Below are 21,493 nucleotides of genomic sequence, written 5' to 3' on the forward strand. Positions count from 1 at the left end.
AGAGCCTGTCCACTGAAGAAACAGGAAATCCTGGGCCAGGGAGAGGCCAAGGCAGAGGAAGGAGGGAGGGAGGGAGCTGGTGGCTGGGTAGGCTGTAAGAGGGGAAATGCTTTGGTTGCAGTGGGACAGCTGGGGACAGGCTGCCAAGAGGAAACTGCTGGCAGGCCTTGGGGGGGGGGTGAAGAGGGCCGCTAGTCACTTCTCCCTTAGTCAGTCCCAGACCCGATACCTCCTCACACCCACCCTAGCCTATGGCCTTGCCTGACCCCTTTCGGAAGGAGGACATCCCAAGCATATCGAGTGAAGGATACACCCCCCCCTCCCCCCGCCTTGATCCCAAGAGGGAACTGGAAACCAGGCCATTGGGGGACGAGCTGAAGGAATTGGAAATGTTTAGCCTGCAGAGGAAAAGACTTCGGGAGGGAGAAAAATTAGATTGATTCTGTTTGGCCCCAGAAGGGAGGAACAACGAAGGGAAGTTAGAGAGAGACACACGTAGGCTTCCTATAAGAAAAGAAAACCAAACTCCCTGACAATCGGAGCAGTCCATCAGCAGAATGGACTGCCTTCAGGGATCATGAATGTCTACCCCCCATTATAGGTCCTCAGGCAGAGCGGGCTGACCACTTTGAGGCTGTGACGGAGCTGGAGAAGGGATTCCTGGTCAGGTTTATGGGCCAGACGAGATAGTCCCTGAGGCCCCTTCCAACTCTGAGCAAATGCATGGAGAGAACAGAACATACTAACATTCCACCACCACAAAGTCCTGCATTAGGTCACTTAGTCAATAAGGATTTACCCGAGTAGCCCAGGGATCTGCTCTGGGCAAGAGACTGAAGACCTGCTTGCTCAGAGCTCACTGTCCAGCTAAAGAGATCCTACGATGCCTGGCTGTTAGCCCGGATGGTACGGACAGCAGCTGGGCAGTATGAGGGATGGAGCACTGGCCCTGGAGTCAGGAGGACTGCCTCAGATACTTCCGGGTTATGACTCTGGGCAAGTCACTTAACCTTTGCTTCAGCTTCTTCACCTGTGTATTCGGGATAAGAATAGTACCTACCTCCCAGGATGTTGGCAGCATTAAATGAGATAATAATAGTGAAACACTTTACAAGCTTAAAAGTACTATATGAGGGGGCAGCTAGGTGGCACAGTGGATAAAGCATCGCCCCTGGATTCAGGAGGACCTGAGTTCAAATCCGGCCTCAGACACTTGACACTTACTAGCTGTGTGACCCTGGGCAAGTCACTTAACCCCCATTGCCCCACAAAAAAAAAGTACTATATGAATGCTAGCTGTTATTATTACAAGAAGACCCCAGAGGGGCAGCTAGGTGGTGCAGTGGATAGAGTGCCAGCCCTGGAACCTGAGTTCAAATCCAACCTCAGGCACTTACTAGCTGTATGACCTTGGGCAAGTCACTCAACCCTCATTGCTACCACCCCCCCAAAAAAAAAGATTCCAGAGGAGGAGGAAGCTACTGTCGGGTTTAGGACAATGAGAGAGGGCTTACTGGTGGAGAAGGGGCACTAAAGGATGGACATGATTTAGAGAGATGAAAAGGAAGGGTCTGCTGACACAGTTACTCCGAAAACAAACAAACAAACCAAACAAACACAAAAGGAGGGGTCATTCCAAGCTTTCAGATCAGTGTGTATTTTTGGAAGTAGTACTAAGTCTGGTGTATATTGGGTGAAGGTAACTAAGGGGACCAACTGTAGGAGGACCCATCTGTGTGGATTGGAGTGGAGTAAAAGATTAGAGACAGAGAGGTGACACAGGAAGTTCACAGATTCTAGGTGATGTATTCTGGATGGGGTGGGGACCATAGGAATGGTGACAAGGAAAGAGAACGATTTTGAGACATTTAGAAGGAAGAAATGAGAGGACAGAATTCTGAGACAGACTGAATAAAGGACTGAAGAGGATAAAGGAAAAGGAAGAAAGGTCAGAGGCAGTCAGTCTATTAAGTCTATTATTAAGTGCTTACTGTGTACCAGGTACTATGCTAAGCACTGGGGTTCTAAGAAGGGCCAAAGCATGGGCCCTGCTACAAGGAGCTCGGAATCTAAGGGGGGAGAGAGCATGCAAACAACCACGGACAGGGAAGTGTCCATACGGTGGCAATGGCTCAGGGACTTTCAGTCTCCTGGCCCCTGGGAGACTAGTGTTGTTACTGGCGATGATGGAGGAAATTAAAAGAAGAAGAATGTCTTTTCAGAGAGGGTAATAATAGGAGTTGGAGATGCCAGGACATGCAGAGGGAGATGTCCTGCAGAAGCCAAAGCTCCAGAGAAACAAGACCAGAGATGGAGTAATGGGCAGGGGCGGGGGAGGGGGGGGGGAGTCCTTGCAAAGAGGAGAAAGCTGAAGGAGAGAGTGGATGGGGTCTTTCAAGGAGTCTGAGGAAAGCCTACAGTTAGAGGACAAAACAGACCATTCCTAAGGAATTGGGGGAGCAGGAAATAGGATGTTGTTAAGGATCGTGGGGAGCCATGGGACAATCATGGGTTAGAGATGTGAAAGGGAGTGGGGGAGGGGGAGGAGACTGTATCTAAAAAGGATGAGCACAGGCTGTCTCCAGGAGGGCCATCGGGCCAGCGGCAGGTGGTAATGGAGGTGCCCACAACAATGCCTAAGGGATGCTGGGACAAAGCATAAATTTAGGGACTCAGGCAACTGCTGCCCCCTGGTGGGGAAAATTGGGGGGGAGGAAGGACATACACACACACACACACACACACACACACACACACACACACACACACACGAAACCTCCACTATCTCCCCTGACCATCCATGATGGCACTTGGGCCTTACACCCAACCAGAGCTCGTTGGCATGGTGTGTTTTACCATCCCCACCAGCCCCCCAAGGGAATTTGGAGGGGCTGTTCCATGTGCTCCTAACATCCCTGGAAAAGTCAAACCATCATCTTACCATTGGGGATGGGGTGGAGTTGAAAGGGGAATCAGTTAAAGGAGGGAAAAGGAGTGGGTTCTAATCCTGATTTAACCTGGTGGCCTACATGATGGAGGAGGTCCATAATCTCTCGGGACCTTCATTTCCCCCTCCCCCCAGGATGCATGGAGATATTGTTCTGGAAGTGCTGTCCTGGAGTATGACCCAAGATCTTAACACGGTGCCTGGGGGAGAGAGCACAGGCTGGAAGGAAAGGCAGGTGACCAGGCATTAGGAGATCCCAGTTCTAACCCCAGATCCACCACTCATTCCTTGTGTGACTCTGAACAAGTCCTTCATCTTCTTCCAGTCCGAGTTTTCCAGAATGTACATAAAGGTGGGGTTAGACAAGCTCTAACGTTCTATGTTCTAAGGTCCTTTGCAGCTCCTTTCTGGCCAAGGTATGTGGCCCTTGCTGCTGCAGGCAGATGGCTATCACCTCGAGTCCATTGCACTCTGGGGATTCTTTGAAACAAGAATAAAAGGATGAACAGGACTAGGTGCTGGGACAGGAAGCTTCCTATCCCACCCCACCCCACCCCACCCCACCCCACCCCACCCGGCACCTTCCTCCCTCTGATTGTCTTTTGTTGCTCTTTCTTCACAGACACCACAGACTTCCAGGAAAGCTTTGTTACATCTGGGGTCTTCAGTGTCACCGAGCTCATCCAAGTCTCCCGGAGTGAGTACCCAGCACCCATTTGTACCCTGACCCCACTCTGACACATGGGACTCAGTAAAGGGATGGGGGTCTTGGGAAGAGTGTGGGTTTGGGGAAGGACTTTTCAGAGAGGAGGGTGGGGTTGAGTGAAGGGTTGGGGGATGATTGAGACAGGTTCAGTAAGAGATGAAAGCTGAGTGAGACGGATAGTCAGCTCAGTGAGGGAACCAAACTATAGGGATGTAGTCTTAGGGAAGGGATGTGGGCACTTGGAGGTGATGAGAATTCAGGGCAGGGATGGAGCTAGGTGATGAGACAGAAGCTTGGTTAGGGAGTGGGAGCTTAGTCAAGGGATGGAGATCCAGTGGGAGTACAGGGGTTCAGTGAGAGATGAAGGTTTAATGAGAGAACAGGGGTTCAATGTGGGTTCTGGCTGACTCCATGAGAGGGCAGGATGTCTGTGAGAGGGAAGGCAGGCACGATGAGAGATAGCGGTTCAGTGAAGGCTATGGTGGGCTCAGTGCTGGAACTGAGGCTCAATGGAGAGTTGGAGACTCAGCTAGGGGATGGAAGACAAAGTCTGGGGGTGATGGGCAAGGGCACACACTGTAGCAGTGGCCTCAGTCTATTCCCAGGCTCCATTGCTGGGTTCACATTCCCTCTCAGTTAAGTTCAGAGAGAGGAGACTGAGCCTTCATTGAGTTCAGCCCTTGGTGAGAATGGAATCAAAGGCACGCCTCGGTCCCTTTGGGTCACAGCCTCACCCCCCAAGGGCCAGGGAACATCTGAAATAGCTGAGCTAAAATAAAACTTACACTGACAACAAAAATCCTTCCTTCCCCATGTCACTGCTTTCACTGCTCTGCCCACTTGGCCACTTCCCCAAAGATGCTGTGTCTTTCCTGTCAGCTGCTGCCCTCTGCCCTGGCCTTGGGAAGCTCCCTCTGGCTAGTCTTCCTTTCCTATTACTGGGAGATTTCCCCTCTTCCCCCACCCCAGGGCTTCCCTGTTTCAAACCCTACTGGTGCTGGGGGAGTCCTGCTTTGAATGTGACCAGTGCCCACTTCCCTCTCCCCTTCTCAATGGCAACTGTCTGCCTGTCCCATTGTCTGTCCCTAAAGTGTCTAACTCCAACAACTGCTGTCTACCGCCCTATAAATAGAAATATCTTCAGAGAACAACTGTATCTCCTAAACCGATGTTCCTATACGCAAGGGGGAGGCAACAGCATGGAGTAGAGACAACACTATTGTAGGGAGCAGGTGTCCTGGGTTTTGAAGTGTGCCTCTGCTCCTGATTTACTGTGGAACTGCTGGCAAATCACTTCCCGTTTCTCAGTTTCAGTTTCCTCATCTGTGAAATGGGGAGATTTGATGAAATTATCTCAAAGATCCCTTCCAGTTCAAAAGAGTCAATGATTAGGCTTCTAATTCTGCTGCCATCTCATTTGGGGACTTTGGACAGCTCATTAAAACCTCAGTTTCCTTATTTGTGAAATCGGGTTACTACTATCTGCAGGCTCCTGCTTCCCAGGGAGCTTCTTTAGGAAAGTGGGATACCTCTCCCCTGCACCCCAGTACTTCACCTACCCCCCTCTCTGTTGGGTTTTGCAGCACCTGTGGTGACAGGCACGGGACCGAACTTCTCCCTGGGTGAGTTACAAGGGCACCTGGCCTATGACCTGAATCCTGCCAGCACGGGCATGAGAAGAACACTGCCCAGCACCTCCTCCAGTGGGTATGTTTCCAATCCAGGCACTTTGTCAGGGAGAAGTCTTCCTGACTAGCAAGTAGGCCAGGAAGAAATTGGCTAACTGTAGAAGGCAGCAAGCGGGGAAGGGCGGAGGGGAAGGCAGCATTCAAATTCAAGTCAAGAGACCTGGGTTCAAATCCCAACTTGGGCATTGACTAGCAGTTGGGTCACCACACAAATCACTTAACAATTATGAGTCACAGCCATCTTATCTGCAAAAGGATGATGATGCTATGCTATCTATCTCACAGGCTTGTTGAAAGACCAAAACAAGATACTGTACATAAAATGCTTTGTATATAAATATGCCATCACATATTAATATCTAGTCATACATAGTTATCATCAACCCAGCTCTGACATTATCTTCCTATGTGTCTTCCCTGAGCTTCATTTTCCTTCTTTGTAAAATAAGGAGGTTGGACTAGATGGTCTCCAAAATTCCTCCTAGCTCTGATATCCCATAATTCCACTATGTTCTTTATGTCACATAAAGAGCCCAGAAATTGCAAATCAAGAGTTCTGGCTTTTAGTACTGGCCCTGCCCCTTGGTACATGTATAACTTTGGGTAAGTCCATTGACTTTCTGAGACTCAAATTTACTCATCTATAAAATGGGTATAATCCCTGCCCTTCCTCCCTCAAGGGACTGTGCTATCATTCAAATAAGGGAATAGATGGGAAAGTGATTTGTGTCTTGTGCTGATGTGAGGGGTTATTATTACTTCAAGGGTCTGTGATTACATACAGATCTTGTTTTTTATTGCTTATTATTCTTTCACCAATGCCTTCCTCTGGTGCCTCATTGTGGCACTTACCTCTCAAAGACTATGTCAGTGGAGCATAAACTCCCGACAGGTTCTATCATGCCAGAAGCTGGAAGGGCTTTGAGGATGGACCCAACCACAGAATGTTTCTCTTGTATGAGGACCAATTTCATGAACAGAGAGCCTCATTACCACTAGGCAATTAGTATCTTTTGACCACAGAAACTCATTAAATTGCTTGCTAAGGCCTGCAGAAGGGCTGTCCTCGGTGTCCATGGAAGGAAAGTCCATAATGACAAAATTTTGGATTCTTAATTAAAGAATTGAGGGGCAGCTAGGTGGCACAGTGGATAAAGCACCGGCCCTGGATTCAGGAGTACCTGAGTTCAAATCCGGCCTCAGACACTTGACACTTACTAGCTGTGTGACCATGGGCAAGTCACTTAACCCCAATTGCCCAGAAAAAAAAAAATAAGAATTGAAACCTAGGATAACCCACACCCAGCACCCCTCTTCCTCTTATAGGAAACTTATATGGGCTCCCAAACCTGCAGCCACACACACATGAGATGAGGGCCCAAAGCAAGAACAGGCTCCCCATTTCGTGCCCTCACCCCAGGGATATTCCATTCTTTTCCACTGGTGCAGTGGAAAGAATGTCGTATTTGGTGTAAAAGGCCCTTGTTGAAAATCCTGACTCTGCCACATACTATTTAACCTGTGTGACCATCAAGTCGTCACTTGACCCCTTTGGGCTTCGGTTTCCTTATCTGTAAAATGAGGGGTTGGATCAGATAGCCTCTAAGGTTTCTTACCGCTCCAAATCCATAATCCAACGGATCCTTCCAAAGCATGGGCCCAAGACAGGGGTCTTGCTCTGAACCCTAGGCCTTGGGCTAGGGAAAAAGCCCAGCTGTTACTACTGGCTCATTGTGTGGGCTTGGGCAACTCCCTTCCCTGGCCTCAGTTTCCCCATGTGTAAAATGTGGGGGAGGCAAGTCCTTCCCTTCCCTGGGCCTGTTTCCCCATATGTAAAATGGAAGGGAGACACTTCCCTTCCCTTTCTGAGCCTTTAAAATGTAGGGGAGACCCATCTTTTCCCCTCCCTGAGCTTGTTTCCCCATATGTAAAATATGGGGGGAGGCAAGTCCCTTTCTCTCTCTGGGGCTCAGTTCCCTCATATGTAAAATGTCATGGAAGCAAGTCCCTTCCCCTTCTTTAGACGTTTCCCCATATGTGAAATATGGGGTCCGGGAAGGCAAGTCCCAACTCCCTTCCCCCTTCTCTGGGCCTTAGTTTCCTCACCGATATAGCCTTCTCTCCCTCCCCACCCCCAGCCCCCCACCATCCTAGACTAACATTCCAGGATTCCCATGATGCCGCGGTCAAAACCGGAAGTCTGGAGTTAGACTAAAGTAGCCTCTCCCCGCCCCCCCCCCCCAATTTGCCTCCCTCCAGGTCATAGGGTAACTGGACTTTGAAATATTTTTTTTTCCTCTATAGGAGCAAACGACACAAATCAGGCTCCCTGGAGGAAGACGTGGATACGAGCCCCGGCGGGGATTACTACACGTCACCCAACTCCCCGACGAGTAGCAGCCGCAACTGGACGGAGGACATGGAAGGGGGTAGGTGGGGCAGAGAGCCGCAGGCTAGCAGGGCCTTCTTGAGCTTCTTGAGTCGGACTACGTATCCCGATAGGTTGCGCAGCGCCGCCACTTAAGAGGAGGCTGGAGAGGGCGCTGAGCCTCCTGCGATTGGTAGTCACGGCTGAAGGCATATAGGGGCGGGGTTTTGGAGAGCAGTTGCTTCTGGGAATTGTAGTCTTATGCAAACATTCCCAAACAGGCTGGAGTCCCCCTATGGCCAAGTGAGGAAAGTGCGTCCCTAACCCTGCCTTGGATTATATCCTCACTGTAATCATTCCTCATTCCCCCTTTCAATCCTGTGATTGTTCCTTCTTACAAATTGTCCATTCCCCAAGTCTGAAATGTGGCCCTTCCTTACCTTCACCTCCAAGAATCCCTAGCTTCCTTCTCAGCAAGTGTCACTTCCTTGGGGAAGTCTTCCATAATCTCCGCAGTCCTTGCTCTCTGTCTCTGTTTCTTTATCTCTCTCTGTCTTTTTCTCTGTCTCTGCCTTTCTCCCTACCTTCCTCCCTTCCATCCTCTGTCTTTTCGTTCTCTTCCTCTTCCTCCTCATATTTATCTGTCTATATAAGCTATTTGAGAGCCAGAACTGATTTCATTTTTGTCTTTGTATCATCCCCAAAAGGATCACACTACATTTTTTTTTTACAGGATAGGAACTTTAAAATGTTTCTTGAATTCAATCCATCCTGCTTAGTTCTCTGCCTCCCTCCCAGTTTCCATAGGGTCCACATAGCTGCACTGATAGGCTCCTAACTCTGGATGAGGCCATTTCTGTGGGACCCTCTCCCAGTCATCTCTGAATCCCATTTCTGTGTAACTCCACATCTATGAAGCTCCATCTCGGAAGACCTGTCTCTGAGATCCCCTCTCTGTGTGTCTCTGTAGGGTCTTTCCTTGGGCCTTCAGCTGTTTCTCTAGTGTTCCCATCTCTGAAGTCCCATTTCTCTGCATCCTCATCTCTGGAGGGACCATTCCTGTGTATCTGTAGGGTCTTCCCACTCAGGCCCTCTGTCATTTCAGTGATCTCCCCCACACATCTATGACATCTATTTCTGTAACATCCCTGTAGTGTCCCATCCTTGACTTTTCATCTTTCAATGTTCTATTCATGGCTTCTGCCTTTCCTTTAGATTACCCAGAATTGCCTCTTTGGTAGCTTCTTCCCTCAATAGCCCTCCTACAATGGTCATCCTGTCCAATCTCCCCCCTTGAGGAGGAACCCACTTTAATGACACTCCAAAAGATGGTCATCTAACCATCTAGGAATTGGCCAGATGACCTCTCTGTTCCCTTCCAGCTGTGGATCTGCTATGGTGAGGTCATCCCCTCATCCCCAGGAACAATCTCATAACCTCTTCGGTCAGTTGGTACCATTGTCAGACAACTCTGATAGTTCTTACTTATGTTGTGTGACCTTGGACAAGTCACTTAATCTCTAGGGGTTTCAACTGAGAACTGAAATCTTGGTGTGTGTTTTTTTCACTTTTAAGTTTAATCTGCATTATTAACATTTTCCCCATCAGTTTGAGAACCAAAACCTCAATCCTGCCGATCTTCTGTCCCCTTAGTTCTGTCTGTTGTTTGCCAAGCAGAATAAATCTTTTCCCTCTTTCCCATGTTAGCCCTTCAGTTATCTGTAGACACTGATCATATGTCCCCCAAGGCTTTTCTTTTCCAGGATAAACATTCCTGGTCCCTCCAACTGATCTTTGTATCTGCCAGTGTTTAGTCCCCTCCCCATCCTGGTCACCCTTCTCTGGACATGATCCAGTTTTCAGTGGTTTTCCTAAGTTATGATACCCACACCTGGATACAGTCTTCCAGTTAGGGGCTGGAGGTGACGGGATGTGACATCGGGGCAATAGAATTATATAGGTGAAGCCACAGATCTCCTTGGCACTGTTGGCCCAGATTAAGCTTGTGATCAAACAAACCCCTAGGTGTTTACATAAACTACTGGTTGAGCCAGATATATCCTGTAACTGTGAACTTGCTTTTTTCTTTTTCTTTTTTAAACTCAGGTAGATTCTTAGATTCAGAAGGGACCTTAGAGGGTATCTGGTGCAAGTCTCTCATTTTTCTGATGAGGAAACTAAGTCCCAGAAAGGTTCATTGATTTGTCCGAAATCCCACAGGCTGTGAATAAAGGAGCCAGGATTCTGATTCAGTCATATAGCATTTGTGAAGTGCCTACTGTATGCCAGGCACTGTAATAAGCTCTGGGGATACAAAGAGAGGCAAAAAAAAAAACAACCCCTGGGGCAGCTAGGTGGCACAGTGGATAAAGTTCTCGCCCTGGATTCAGGAGGACCTGAGTTCAAATCCAGCCTCAGACACGATACTTACTAGCTGTGTGACCCTGGGCAAGTCACTTAACCCTCATTGCCCTGCAAAAACAAACAAACAAAAAAAAAAAACCCAACCCCAAACAGTCCGGTCCCCAAGGAGCTCAAATCACAGTCTAATGGGGTAGCCAACATGCAAACAACCCCAAATCCTATGTTCTTTCCTCTAGACCAAACTGGGGATCTTTATTTATCTCTGTTCAATTTCACCTTGTGGAGGGAAAGGTTTTATGGTCTTGATCATTCCATCTTTGGCATTAGCATCCCTCCTGGCCTTGTGTCATCTGCAGATGGGACAGAAAATGCTTTAGTGTTTGTTTCTATCTGAGATGTTGAGAAAGCTGGGTCTTTGGGATGGAGTAAGGAGTTTGGTATATTTGGTTAGAGGACTGAAATGTGGGCGATCTATCATAAGACCTTGGGGAAAATCACAGCTGAGGTTCATTTTCCTCAACTGTAAAAAGAAGGCTTGTCCTTCCTCCCCTCTTTGGTCCCTTCCAGGTCTAAATCTGTTTCCACTGTCCTTAAAATTTGAGCCCGGCGTTTCACACAGAAGGTGAAACAAGTGCTCCAGGCATTGAGCATTCTGGCTTCCTTTGACTCCAGTGGATGCTGCTGTCCTTTTAAACTTGCTCTCTCCCAAGCTCCGTGCTACGATCATTTGTCACCATTGGGCAGAGGGAATAGAAATCCCATCCATCCTCCTCTTCCCCCTGCCGGCCCAGCCCCAGGGACTGGTAACCTTAGCTCCCGGCCCTCGCCCAACCAGCTCCCTCTCGAGTGTCTGAGATGATTGTGGCTGGATTGCTTTCTGGTGTGCTTTTCAGCCTTCCTGTCTAGACAGCCCCAACTAGCTGTTCATTAAGAAGGGGGAGGAGGGGGCTTAAGTTAATTAAAGTGATACTTTCCCCTCCCCCCTCATGTGCTTGCTCGTCTCTAGCTTGCGATTTCCTTTCTCCCCTGGGAAGATTTCAGGCCTAGGAGTTTATCTGTCCAGGTCCCCATCCCCCTACAACTCCTTCCCTCCCCAGGCTCTTCCTTTTGAATCATTTTTTTTTTCCCTGACTGTCCCCTCCCCACCCCAAGCATATAAGGGAAATTGATACTGAGCCTGGGATTCCAATGTAGTAGAAAGTGTCTTGGACCAGGGGTTTAGAGAACTGGGTTCTAATCGAAGCTCCCACACTGATTTGCTAGATTACTCTGGGCAAGAGTAGATCTAACACTAAACTTTCCCTCTCAGGGCCTTACGTTCCCCATTTGTAAAATGAACAGAGATAAACTAGATAGTCTCAAAGGTCTCTTCTAGCTCTGACATGTCTGAGAAGCCCGCCGGCTCTGACAGGCTATGGTGTTGACCTCAGTGTTCATAAGTTCATGGAGAGGTGGGTTGGCATGGTAGAGAAGAATATTGTCTTTGAAGTCAAGAAGATCTGGGTTCAGATTTCACCCCAGACTTCTTGAATCCTGCTTTATTCACTGGGTGACCCTCAGCAAACCACAGCCTCTCTGAGCCTCTGCTTCTTTTCTATAAAGCATACATAATAACCACTTTTAATTGGATTGTCAGAGGCTCCAACAAGATCGTTTATGTAAAGAAAGTGTTTCACAAACTCTACAGAGGTATAAAAACCTCAACATTTATTACTATTATTATTAGGCTGGTGGGCTTAGAGCTAAAAAGAATTTTAGAGGGTTTTTGTCCAGTCCCTTTTCTTCTAGATGAGAAGATTGGGATGCAGGGTGATTGAGTAGTAAATAGGAGGGGTGGGATTTAAGCCCACAGTGACTCTTCTGTCTCTGCACCATAGTGCTTGGACCTTAATTTCCCCATCTGTCAAATGTTCCTCCAACAAAGGAAGCACTGAATCAGTGCTTGTCGATTATTTGTTGACTAAACTGAGTGAAAAGATAATTGTCCCACTACATACACACTTCCAGAGTCATGTCTCGGTCCCACAGAACCCCAGCCCTTGTCCACACCTTCCTCCTAATGCTCACGGTCCAGAGGCTAGGTTCTGAGGACAGAGGCGGAGAGCCAACATCCCAGCCCCAGGGGCTGGGCCTGAGCCACTAAAGCATACCTATTTCAATCCCCAAACAAGATGTTCTAGGAAATCCTTGTAAGTGTGTGTCTGAGTGAGGTCTAACATCATTACCATAGCGCCACATGGCCCTCGGAGCCTGCCTGTAGCAATGATGGCAGCCCAAGGACTATTCCAGGATGTTCTCCCCTCCCCCATCCACACGGTGCCCTCACTCTCTTTCCTCATCCCTCCCCCTTCTCCCCTGCTCTCCCAGGATTCTGCTGGAGGTGGGGGAAGCCTTGGTTTAGCTGAAGTAGTGAAGGGAAGGTTAGGGAGAGAGTGCAAGCAAGCATGAGCCATTATGATAACGATGACTGTTACAGCTGTTAATATCCTGTCAAATTGCCTTCACACCCATTGTCTCATTTGGTGTGCATCACACCCGGCTGGTCACATAGTGTTGGTCCCTACTTTGTAGATGGAGAAACTGAGCCTGGGAGAGCGAAGTCACATGACGAGGAAGGAGCAGAACTCAGACCGCTAGGACTGTGAAGGAAAGTTAGAAGAATGCTAGAGCTCAGGTCTGGAAGCTGGAAGAGACCTAAGAGATCATCTTATCCAACTTCAATCAATCAATCAGTCTTTATTAAACACCTTTTATGTGCCAGGAACTGTACAAAAGGAGGCACAAGGCAGTCCCTGCCCTCAAGGGGCTTACAGTCTAATGATTATAAATGATCAGAGTCCTTTATCCTCTAGCTGGTGAGAATGAGACCACACCCAACAATTCACTCCTCTTTGTTGCCTCTTGGGATCCTTAGCACAAGCCTTTCTTGAGCCCAGGCCTTGTCAGTATCCACTTTCTCCTCAAATTAGATTATATTTATCCAATTAGACATTGTATCCCCCTCCTTACCCCTACTCCCAGTGGAATATAAACTCTGTGAGTACAGGGATCAAAGTTTCATTTTTGTCTTTGTATTTTCAGCACACACAGAGTACCTAGCATGGTGATTAGTTGGGTTTTTTTGTTTTTGTTTTTGTTTTGTTTGGGGGGGGGGGTCCTGTTCTTGGAATCCCATTGGTAGGAAATTCTTGGTGTGGAACGTGTGTAGCTTAGCACACATCTGTATCGTAGAGTGTCAAAGAGTGGTCTGGGGGCACTGAGACACCCAGTGATTAGCCCATGATTACACAGCTAGTATGTGTCCGGGCAGACCTTGAGGCCAGGTCCGCCTTTACACCAAAGCCAGCCCCCCTTCCACATTGTGCACGACAAGCATAGTGGGCACTTAATGCTTGTGAAAGGCAAGATGGATGGAAAGCAGGCAGGTGTGCAGAACCTCAAAGGCCAAGGCCTCCCACAGACATTCCCAGCCACATCACTTCCCAAATCCATAGCCATTGAAATGACAATCTCTAACTTCCCCCTCACAGGGATCTCACCCACAGTGAAGAAGACTGAGATGGACAAGTCCCCCTTCAATAGCCCATCGCCTCAGGACTCACCCCGCCTCTCCAGCTACACCCAACATCACCGGCCTGTCATCGCTGTGCACAGCGGTAAGAAGGTGCACCCCAAAGGCCTTGGCTTGGCCTGTGGAAGCTAAAGTACCGGGGGGCCTCCAGCTCTTCAGACTTAGATAACCTTAAAGATTCCACTAAACATAGTGGAACCAAAACCCAAGCTCCAGCCTCCCCCCATCACCAGAATTGGCCAGGGCCTCCCACCCTAGAAAGGTCATCTCCTGCTTTCTGCCTCGGGCATGACAGTGCTCAAGCCATTCCTAGCAGGCCATCGCCATTTCTCCTTATTCTCTAAGTGAGATGTAAGAACCTCCAACCAATCCCTGGGTCTCCACTCCTTCATGGGTCATGAGGATGGCCCTTCCTGTCACCTGACTCAGATCCCTCCTGAAGGTGGAAGTTTCTCCATCTGTCAAAAGAAGAGGTTGGGATCTCTTCTGTCTCTGCCCAGTCCACTTTTCCCCATCCCTTGAAATCAGACCCATAACTCATGAGAGGCAATGGAATGTGGTGGAAAGAGGGTTGTAGCTAGAATCCAAGGACCTGCATTTGAATTCTGGTTCTGTCACTTACCACCCATATGTGTGTGTGTGTATGTGTGTGTGACTCTAGCGGTCACTTACCTGGGCCTCATTGTCCTCATTTGTCAAGGGAAGGAGTTGGACTGGACACTCCCTATGGGTCCTTTCCGGTTCTGAATGCTGGGATTCATCCAGTCTAGTATTCTGTGGCTCACAAAAGCCACATGTTCTACTTTGTCCTTAAGACCCACATCACACCTGACCTACCTGGTATATGGGGTTCTATATGCTTGACCAGCTGACTAGCAGTTCCATCAAAGCCAAATTCTGCTCATTGTCAAGAAGGAAGTCCCTAATAATCCGAGCTGCCTGGCAGTGTCCTGAGAGACAGTGAGTGAACTCCCCACAGCTGGAAACGTTTAAGCAGAGGCTGGGTGACGGCTTGTCCAGGCCTTGATAGACAAGGTTCCTACTTCAGGTTGGGGTTGTCCTTTTCGAGTCTACAGTGGAAAGGTTGGCTAGTGTCTCCCTGGAGCCAGCACTGAGGGCCCGTCCCTCTCTCCGCAGGTATCGCCCGGAGCCCTCACCCCTCCTCCACGCTGCATTTCCCAACCACCTCCATTATACCCCAGACGGCCTCCACCTACTTTCCCCACACTGCCATCCGATACCCGCCTCATCTCAACCCCCAGGACCCCCTCAAAGATCTCGTCTCCTTGGCCTGTGACCCATCCAATCAGCAGCCAGGACCGGTAAGGAGCAGAGGGGTGAGAGTGGTGGGGAGGGAGGAATGGAGAGAACATGAAGGAGAGAGGAAGCACGGGGCTGTTTGAAGGAGCCACCATCTGGGCCCCACCCCCCCGGCATGGTGCAGCAGGAAAAGCATTGGTCTTAAGAGTGGAAGGCCTGGGTTAAGACAGTCCCCATTCTGACACCGATTGTGTGACATTGGACAAGTCACTTAACATCTCTGAAAGTCAATTGTCTCTTCTGTACTGTGTGGATGATAATCATTGCCTGCTTGCCTACCTCATAGGGCTGTTGTGAGGCTCACACAAGAATCATGTTGTGACCATCAAATACCAGAGAGAAATGGGAATGGTTGTATTAGTAGCTGTAGTTTGAGGAAAGAGAGAGAACTGCCCACCAGTTGTTCAACCTTCTTCTTGCCCCTGAACTCCTCAGCCCTGCCCTCAGTTTTTTATACCTTGTGAAAACACCCCATAAAGCAGTGTCTCTGTGACGTTGAGGGGGAATTCCTTCTGAGACCCACTAAACTCATAATGCCCGAGTTCCCTTCCCTGCCCTGCCACCGTCCCCACTGGCCCTGGGCACCTCCCAAAGAGAACTCAAGGCCTAGGACACTCAGGCAGGCAGTGAAGTGAAGGCACAGGACTGAGTAAGCCTACAGACACCAAACGAGGGCAATGCCTTGGATGGTCAGTGCCAGCAGCAGGAGGTGGAGGGGGACAGCCCCGGGCACCTGGGGGGAGGCGGGCCAAGGCCCGTGTGACTCCTGCCGCCCTTCCCCCCGGGCTCCCCTGCCTTCCCCCCTAACCACTTTGTCTCTCTGTTCCCCCCAGTTAAATGGAAGTGGTCAAGTCAAAATGCCCAGTCACTACCTTTCCACCCAGATGCTGGCACCACCACCGCCCCCAGGCATGCCCCGGCTGGCTCTCTCCCCTGACACCAAATCTACCACCACAACTTCCGAGGGAGGAACCACATCGCCGACTTCGCCCAGTAAGCGTGAGGGAAGCGGTGCCCGGGGCGGGGTGGGCAGCGCAGCGCAGCCGGGCACCCCCCCTTCCCCCGACAGCTCAGCCCTCTGCCCCTGGTCACAGTCATGCCAGAGAGCAGCCGGCAGAGGCTGCTGGTCAGTAGGCCCCTTCCAGTGGCCAGGCACTCAGGCAGGATGAGCTTGGTGGGTCTCAGCCCCGTTGGTGCCGAGCGTCTCCGTCACAAACACCACTGCAATTGATTTCCCTCCTTTCCCTACAACCCCAAGGGCTGAGGTAAGCAGGGAAGAGGGCATCCTGGCATCTCTGAGAGAGGGAACGGCGAGGCCAGAGGAGGCCAGTGGTGTGAGGGCCAGTGTTGCCCAGGAGCTAGACTTCTGGTCCTCGCTCTGCCACCAACATGCTCCGTGTGTCCACGCCTTTGTGGGACACACTTGGGCGAGCTTTGGGCTTCCCTTCTCTGGGCCTCAGTTCTCTCCACCTGTCCAATCAGGGGTTTGGACTAGGCAGTTACTCAGGACCTTTCCAGTTCTCCATTGGATGGCCTCTGTTCTGTCTCTGGCATTCTGTGTTCTGTGTTCTCAGGTCGGCTCATGTTCCATGTTTTGTCTGTGTTCTATCCCCTAAAATCTCTTGCAGTTTCATTGTGCTGTCTCATGTTCTGTGTTCTCTGGTCCCTTCCAGCTCTGTCTCCACTAATCTACCCCATGCCCCTGCCCAGTCTGTATATTCAGGACTCTCTGGTCACCTCTTTCCTCCACATAGGCCTCCTCTCCCTCTTTGCTTTCTGTGTCCAATCTCCTTTCCCAGATCCCATCCCACTCCCCCAAACTCCCCTGGGGGCTTCCTGTGACACTCTCAATCAAGAACTAATGAAATGAAAGGTCAACCAGCTCCAAATGAACCGTGCCCCCTGCTCACACACCCTCCCCCCACCTAACCACCACCCCACCACACACACACACACACACACACACACACACACACACAGCAGAACATTAAGCATCTATGGCCCTGTAACCAACCCCCTGGGAAGCTTCCCGTCTCCTTGCTTCCCATCACTCCCCTCATCCGTAGGACAAAGGAAAGGAGCCTTTATTTTCTGTGTTGGGCTCTCCCTAGGATGGGATCAATCAATCTAGTATGGCTTCAATAGAGCATGGAGAAGCAGATGAGGCCTCTCAAATTTTAGAGGCAGAATCAGAAAGCAAGCCCAGGGCTCCTGACTCCCAGTCCAGCACTGCCTCCCACTTAGACAGAGGCAGAAACTGGCAGAGAATCTTGGCATTGGAAAGGACCACCAAATGTCAGAGCTGGCAGAGAACTCGGAACACAGGACCGGGAGGGACCTTAGGACAGACTGTTAGCACTGGGAGGGAGGGAAGGATGCTAGTAGGCTGTACAGCGCAGAATTGGAGAGCTGGGGCCTGGAGACATTCTAGTTCCCAACTCCGCAATACAAAAGAAGGATCTGAGGCCCAGAGAAGGGCTATGGCTTGCCCAAGGTGATGCAGCACTTATATGGCAGAAGTGGGGCTGGACCCGAGCTCTTGTGCCTCCATCATTCTTTCCACTTTGCCAGGCTGCCTCTTACTCCTCCTTACCCAGCCCCATCCTGGCTCTACTCAGACTTAACAAAAGCCCTAGTGTCAGCTCTCCCCCCCCCCACCCCGGCTCTCAGACATCCTCTTCCAATACCTTGACCCCCACAATCTGTCCCACCAACCTCTGGTCCCAGCCTGTCTGAGGCTGGCCTCCCTGGGCAGCATCCGGGAGTGAATTATTTACTCACCGATGAAATTTAATCGCCTATATTAAAATATATGTGTGGATGCAAACACACACCCATCCCTATGCACTTGCATAGAGGAAAATTAATAAATAAAATGCACTCAATTATTCATAGAGCCCAGAGAGGGATGCAGGTCCAAGCATCAGAAGGGGAGGGGTAAGGGAGATGGGTGGGCAAGGGAAGCAGCTGAATAATTCACAAGTAGTTATGAATTATGAAATTTTTATCCTCTCCCTCCCTCTTCTCATTCACTGACCTAGGAGGTCCCCTAGATGGATAGGGAGGTGGAGAGAAATGATTGCTATGCCAGCATGCCCCACGTGGTGGCGCTATGGCAAGTGGTTTCCCCCCTCCCTTCCCAACCTCCCCCCCAACACACATACTGGGAACATGTTGAGGACTTTTTTGGGTGTGGGGGTGGTATCCCTTTGGATAAGTTCTGTGTCAAAGTCTGGGATCTCACTATGCCACCAGATAAAATGGTCCAAATTTAGGCTCTGAGCCTGGGGAGACTGAGATCCTAGGTACTGCTGGGGGTGGGCAGCTGGCTCCCCAGCAACAGGAGAGAGAGAGAGAGAGAGAGAGAGAGAACGCTGGGCTTCAGTGGCCTTGAGAGCGGCTCCCCGCCTCACACCCCCACTAATGGGCTCTTGGTCTCTCTCCTTCCCGCAGCCTACTCTGCGCCCAGCACGCCCCCTGCAAACCGTCCCTTTGTGGGATTAGGACCAAGGGATCCAGGGGGGATTTATCAGGCACAGGTAAGAGTTGAGAGGGCCTGGGAGGGAGCTGGGAGCAGGGGAGTGGAGAACCTGGTCTGGGGTGGAAAACGCGGGTCAGCTCCCTTCTGTCTCCCCTTTGGGGCTCATCAGCCACCCACTACCCAGTTTCCATGTTCCAGGTCTCTCTGCACTCTTGGAGGTCGGGGGAACAACTGGCCAGATGTAGACACAGGGCTAGCCTAATTGCCAGGAAGGTTCAGACTGGGGTCTCTGCCACTTACCAGCTGTATAGTGAGCTAGAGAAAGACAACCACAGAGTCCTATGGGAAAAAGGGCAAAACTGTTTCCACTACAAGCTAGCCTTAAAGGGCTATAGGAATGTTAGCTTTTATTTTCATCATTATCACCATAGTTATTAGTTATCCCACCCCCCCCCGCCCCATAGGGTCAGGTCTAGGGTGAGTGTGCCACCCAGGCAGGGATTAGAATACCCAGCTCCTTCTGAGAACTCTACCCACCTACATCCAGACTGCCTTTGAAAGGAGAATATGCTGGTGTTTTAGGAAGGGAAGGGCCCATAGGTGGGGGCCACCACCTCCCAATTCGGGGAGCCCTTGTGCATCTGGTACCTAGAAGCAATAGGATGGAATAAGAAAAACACTGGACTTTCGTCAGGAGGCCTGGGTTTGAATCCTAGTCCCAACCCTTTTGAGCTGTATGACCAGTCATGGGGGGGATTCACATCTGAGCCTCAGTTTCCTCACCAATGAAGTGGGAAAAGGACTACTCTCAATGCCTAGCTCATAGGGTTATTATGAGGAAAGTTCTTTGTAAGCCTTGATGCACTACGGTGACATTAGCTGTTATTAGTCTTGTTATTATTAGTATCCAGAGGAAGGAACCTAGACCAACCCAGTCTCACTCAGCCAAGCTGTGGGTGTCCCTCACCCCATGCCAGCCTCAGGCATGATGAGGAAGATGGAATGAGGCAGGGGTTGCAGCAGTGGCCTGGGGCAGCTCTCAGCCTCTCATCCCCACCCTTGCCCAGATGGCAAGCTAAAGCCAGGGATTGGGCAAACCTGTGTAGGGTATTTGGGACCACAAGATAGATCATTAGATTGTAGAATTTAGAGCCAGAAGGCCAGTGAGAGCTCATTTAGTACAACCCCCTGATTGAATAAAGAAACTTGTTCCCAACCCTTAAAGGAAAGTGACTTGTCCAAGATTATACAACTTAATAAGTACCAAGAGGCAGAATTCGAACCCTTGCCCTCGGACTGCAGACCCAATGCGCCTTCCACTCCACCAATAACCAGGAAGGGAGACCCTGGAGAACAGGAGGGAAAACACTGTGCTATGAGATTGCTGCTAAAACCTGAGGCAGCCAGGAGTGAAAGGGCCAAGGACCTAGTTTGGGGGTTTGGGGGGGGGCGGTGCTTATTTGGTTGCCCAGGAACACCATGCCTCAGTCTCCCCCTCTGACAGAGATGGCAAACTACTTGTAAAGCCTTCAATTCCTAGAAAGAAGGGATCATGGCTGACAAACAAGAAAGGGCTGAAGTGTTTGTCTGGGCCTGGGTTGGGGTGAGGGTTGGGGGGGGGCGGGGATATGTGAGCAAAGCCTTTTTCTTGAGTCTGGAGGGCAGAAGGGGACAGTGGAAAGAGCACTAGGTCAGAGAGGAGAAGCAGTTTCTGCTCTTAGCTCTGCCTTGGGCTCTGTGTGATCTTGGGTAAATTATTTTCATATTCCCTGGGCTCCAGGGTCCTCATGTGTAAAAGGAGGAGGTTGGAGCAGATGGTGTGGAAAGTTCCTTCTGGCTTTGACATTCTATTCTGTGTGATAGATCTGATAGATTTTGCTGTGTGTCAGCTCTAACGCAATGTGATAGGAAGAGTGTCTCTTGTAGTCAGGAGAGCTGTTCCTGAAGCCTGACCCAGCACTTACTAGCTATGAGAATGCGGGCAAATCACTTACTTCCCTGAACCTCAGCTTCCTTACCTAGAAAACGGGACAGTAATGCTTGCCCTGCCTATCTCTTGGGGCTATTGGCAGGAGAGAACCTTGCAACTCTTAAAAAACCATAGAAATAGGGGCAGCTAGGTGGCACAGTGGATAGAGCACCGGTCCTGGATTCAGGAGTACCTGAGTTCAAATCCGGCCTCAGACACTTGACACTTACTAGCTGTGTGACCCTGGGCAAGTCACTTAACCCCCATTATCCCCCTTTAAAAAAAAATATGCTTCAAAAAAAACACCATAGAAATTTGGGGGTTTATTAGGTTCTATGTTCAAAGGGCATTCTGGGGTCGAGGGTCACTACACTTCCAGTGCTGATATTCTGTGCTCTGAAGTCTCATCCAGCTCTGACATTCTGAGTTCTAAGGGCCCTCCCAGCTCTGACATTCTGGGTTCTGAGGTCATTTTCAGCTTCACCATTTTATATTCGAATGCCCCTCCAAGTGCTGACATTTTATCCCCTAAGGTTCCCCTAGTGCTAATATTTTGTGTTCAAAGGGCTCTGTTAGCTCTGGTACTCTATGTTCTAAGACTCAAACAGTCTGTGAGTATAGTCTGGAAACTTGTATGTTGGGCAAAGATTTCAGGGGGAAAGGAGTATGGTACATTTGTTAGTGAGTGAATTGAGATGATTTGTTTATCCATACCCTGGTGAATATGAGTAGGGAGCAGCAGAGTTAAGGCATGCCTGTGTAGGGGGTTATACACACAAAGGGTTAGGAGCCCCTGGAGAGATGTTTTTGGACTGGAGATGCCGGGCCTACCCCTAAAACCCCAGGTCCCCAAAGGGAGAAGCCCAGGTTCTAAAGCAGCTCTGCTCCCCTTTCACAAAAGTTTCATAAATGTCATAGGGGCAAGGGGCGGGCCAAGCAGCAGCTAGGGGGCCCCAGTGTTACGTATCAGGGACGTTAGGTGAGAGGACCAACTTTCCCTAGCAGCTCCCCACATCTGGGCTGAAGGGCTTTTGTAGCTGATGGCTTGGGCCCGCCCCCAGAATCCTCAAAGGGACTCC

At 49.9% G+C, this 21,493-nt stretch overlaps 1 protein-coding gene across 8 annotated transcripts in view; it reads left to right on the plus strand.

Annotated features, from left to right (window-relative positions):
• Positions 1–21,493, plus strand: part of NFIC (nuclear factor I C) — a 140,625-nt gene that overhangs the window by 97,465 nt on the left and 21,667 nt on the right. For 2 of the 8 annotated variants that reach the window (XM_043988703.1, XM_043988709.1), the window contains exons 4-10: positions 3,570–3,644; positions 5,237–5,360; positions 7,646–7,770; positions 13,604–13,729; positions 14,782–14,966; positions 15,798–15,957; positions 18,418–18,503. In XM_043988703.1, the coding sequence (XP_043844638.1) occupies positions 3,570–3,644; positions 5,237–5,360; positions 7,646–7,770; positions 13,604–13,729; positions 14,782–14,966; positions 15,798–15,957; positions 18,418–18,503 (881 nt within the window). The remainder of the gene's footprint in view (positions 1–3,569; positions 3,645–5,236; positions 5,361–7,645; positions 7,771–13,603; positions 13,730–14,781; positions 14,967–15,797; positions 15,958–18,417; positions 18,504–21,493) is intronic. The other 6 variants (XR_006355006.1, XM_043988717.1, XM_043988738.1 and 3 more) reach the window with 4 other exon arrangements.

Source organism: Dromiciops gliroides, chromosome 1 (assembly GCF_019393635.1).
Source record: "Dromiciops gliroides isolate mDroGli1 chromosome 1, mDroGli1.pri, whole genome shotgun sequence".
NCBI lineage: Eukaryota > Metazoa > Chordata > Mammalia > Microbiotheria > Microbiotheriidae > Dromiciops > Dromiciops gliroides.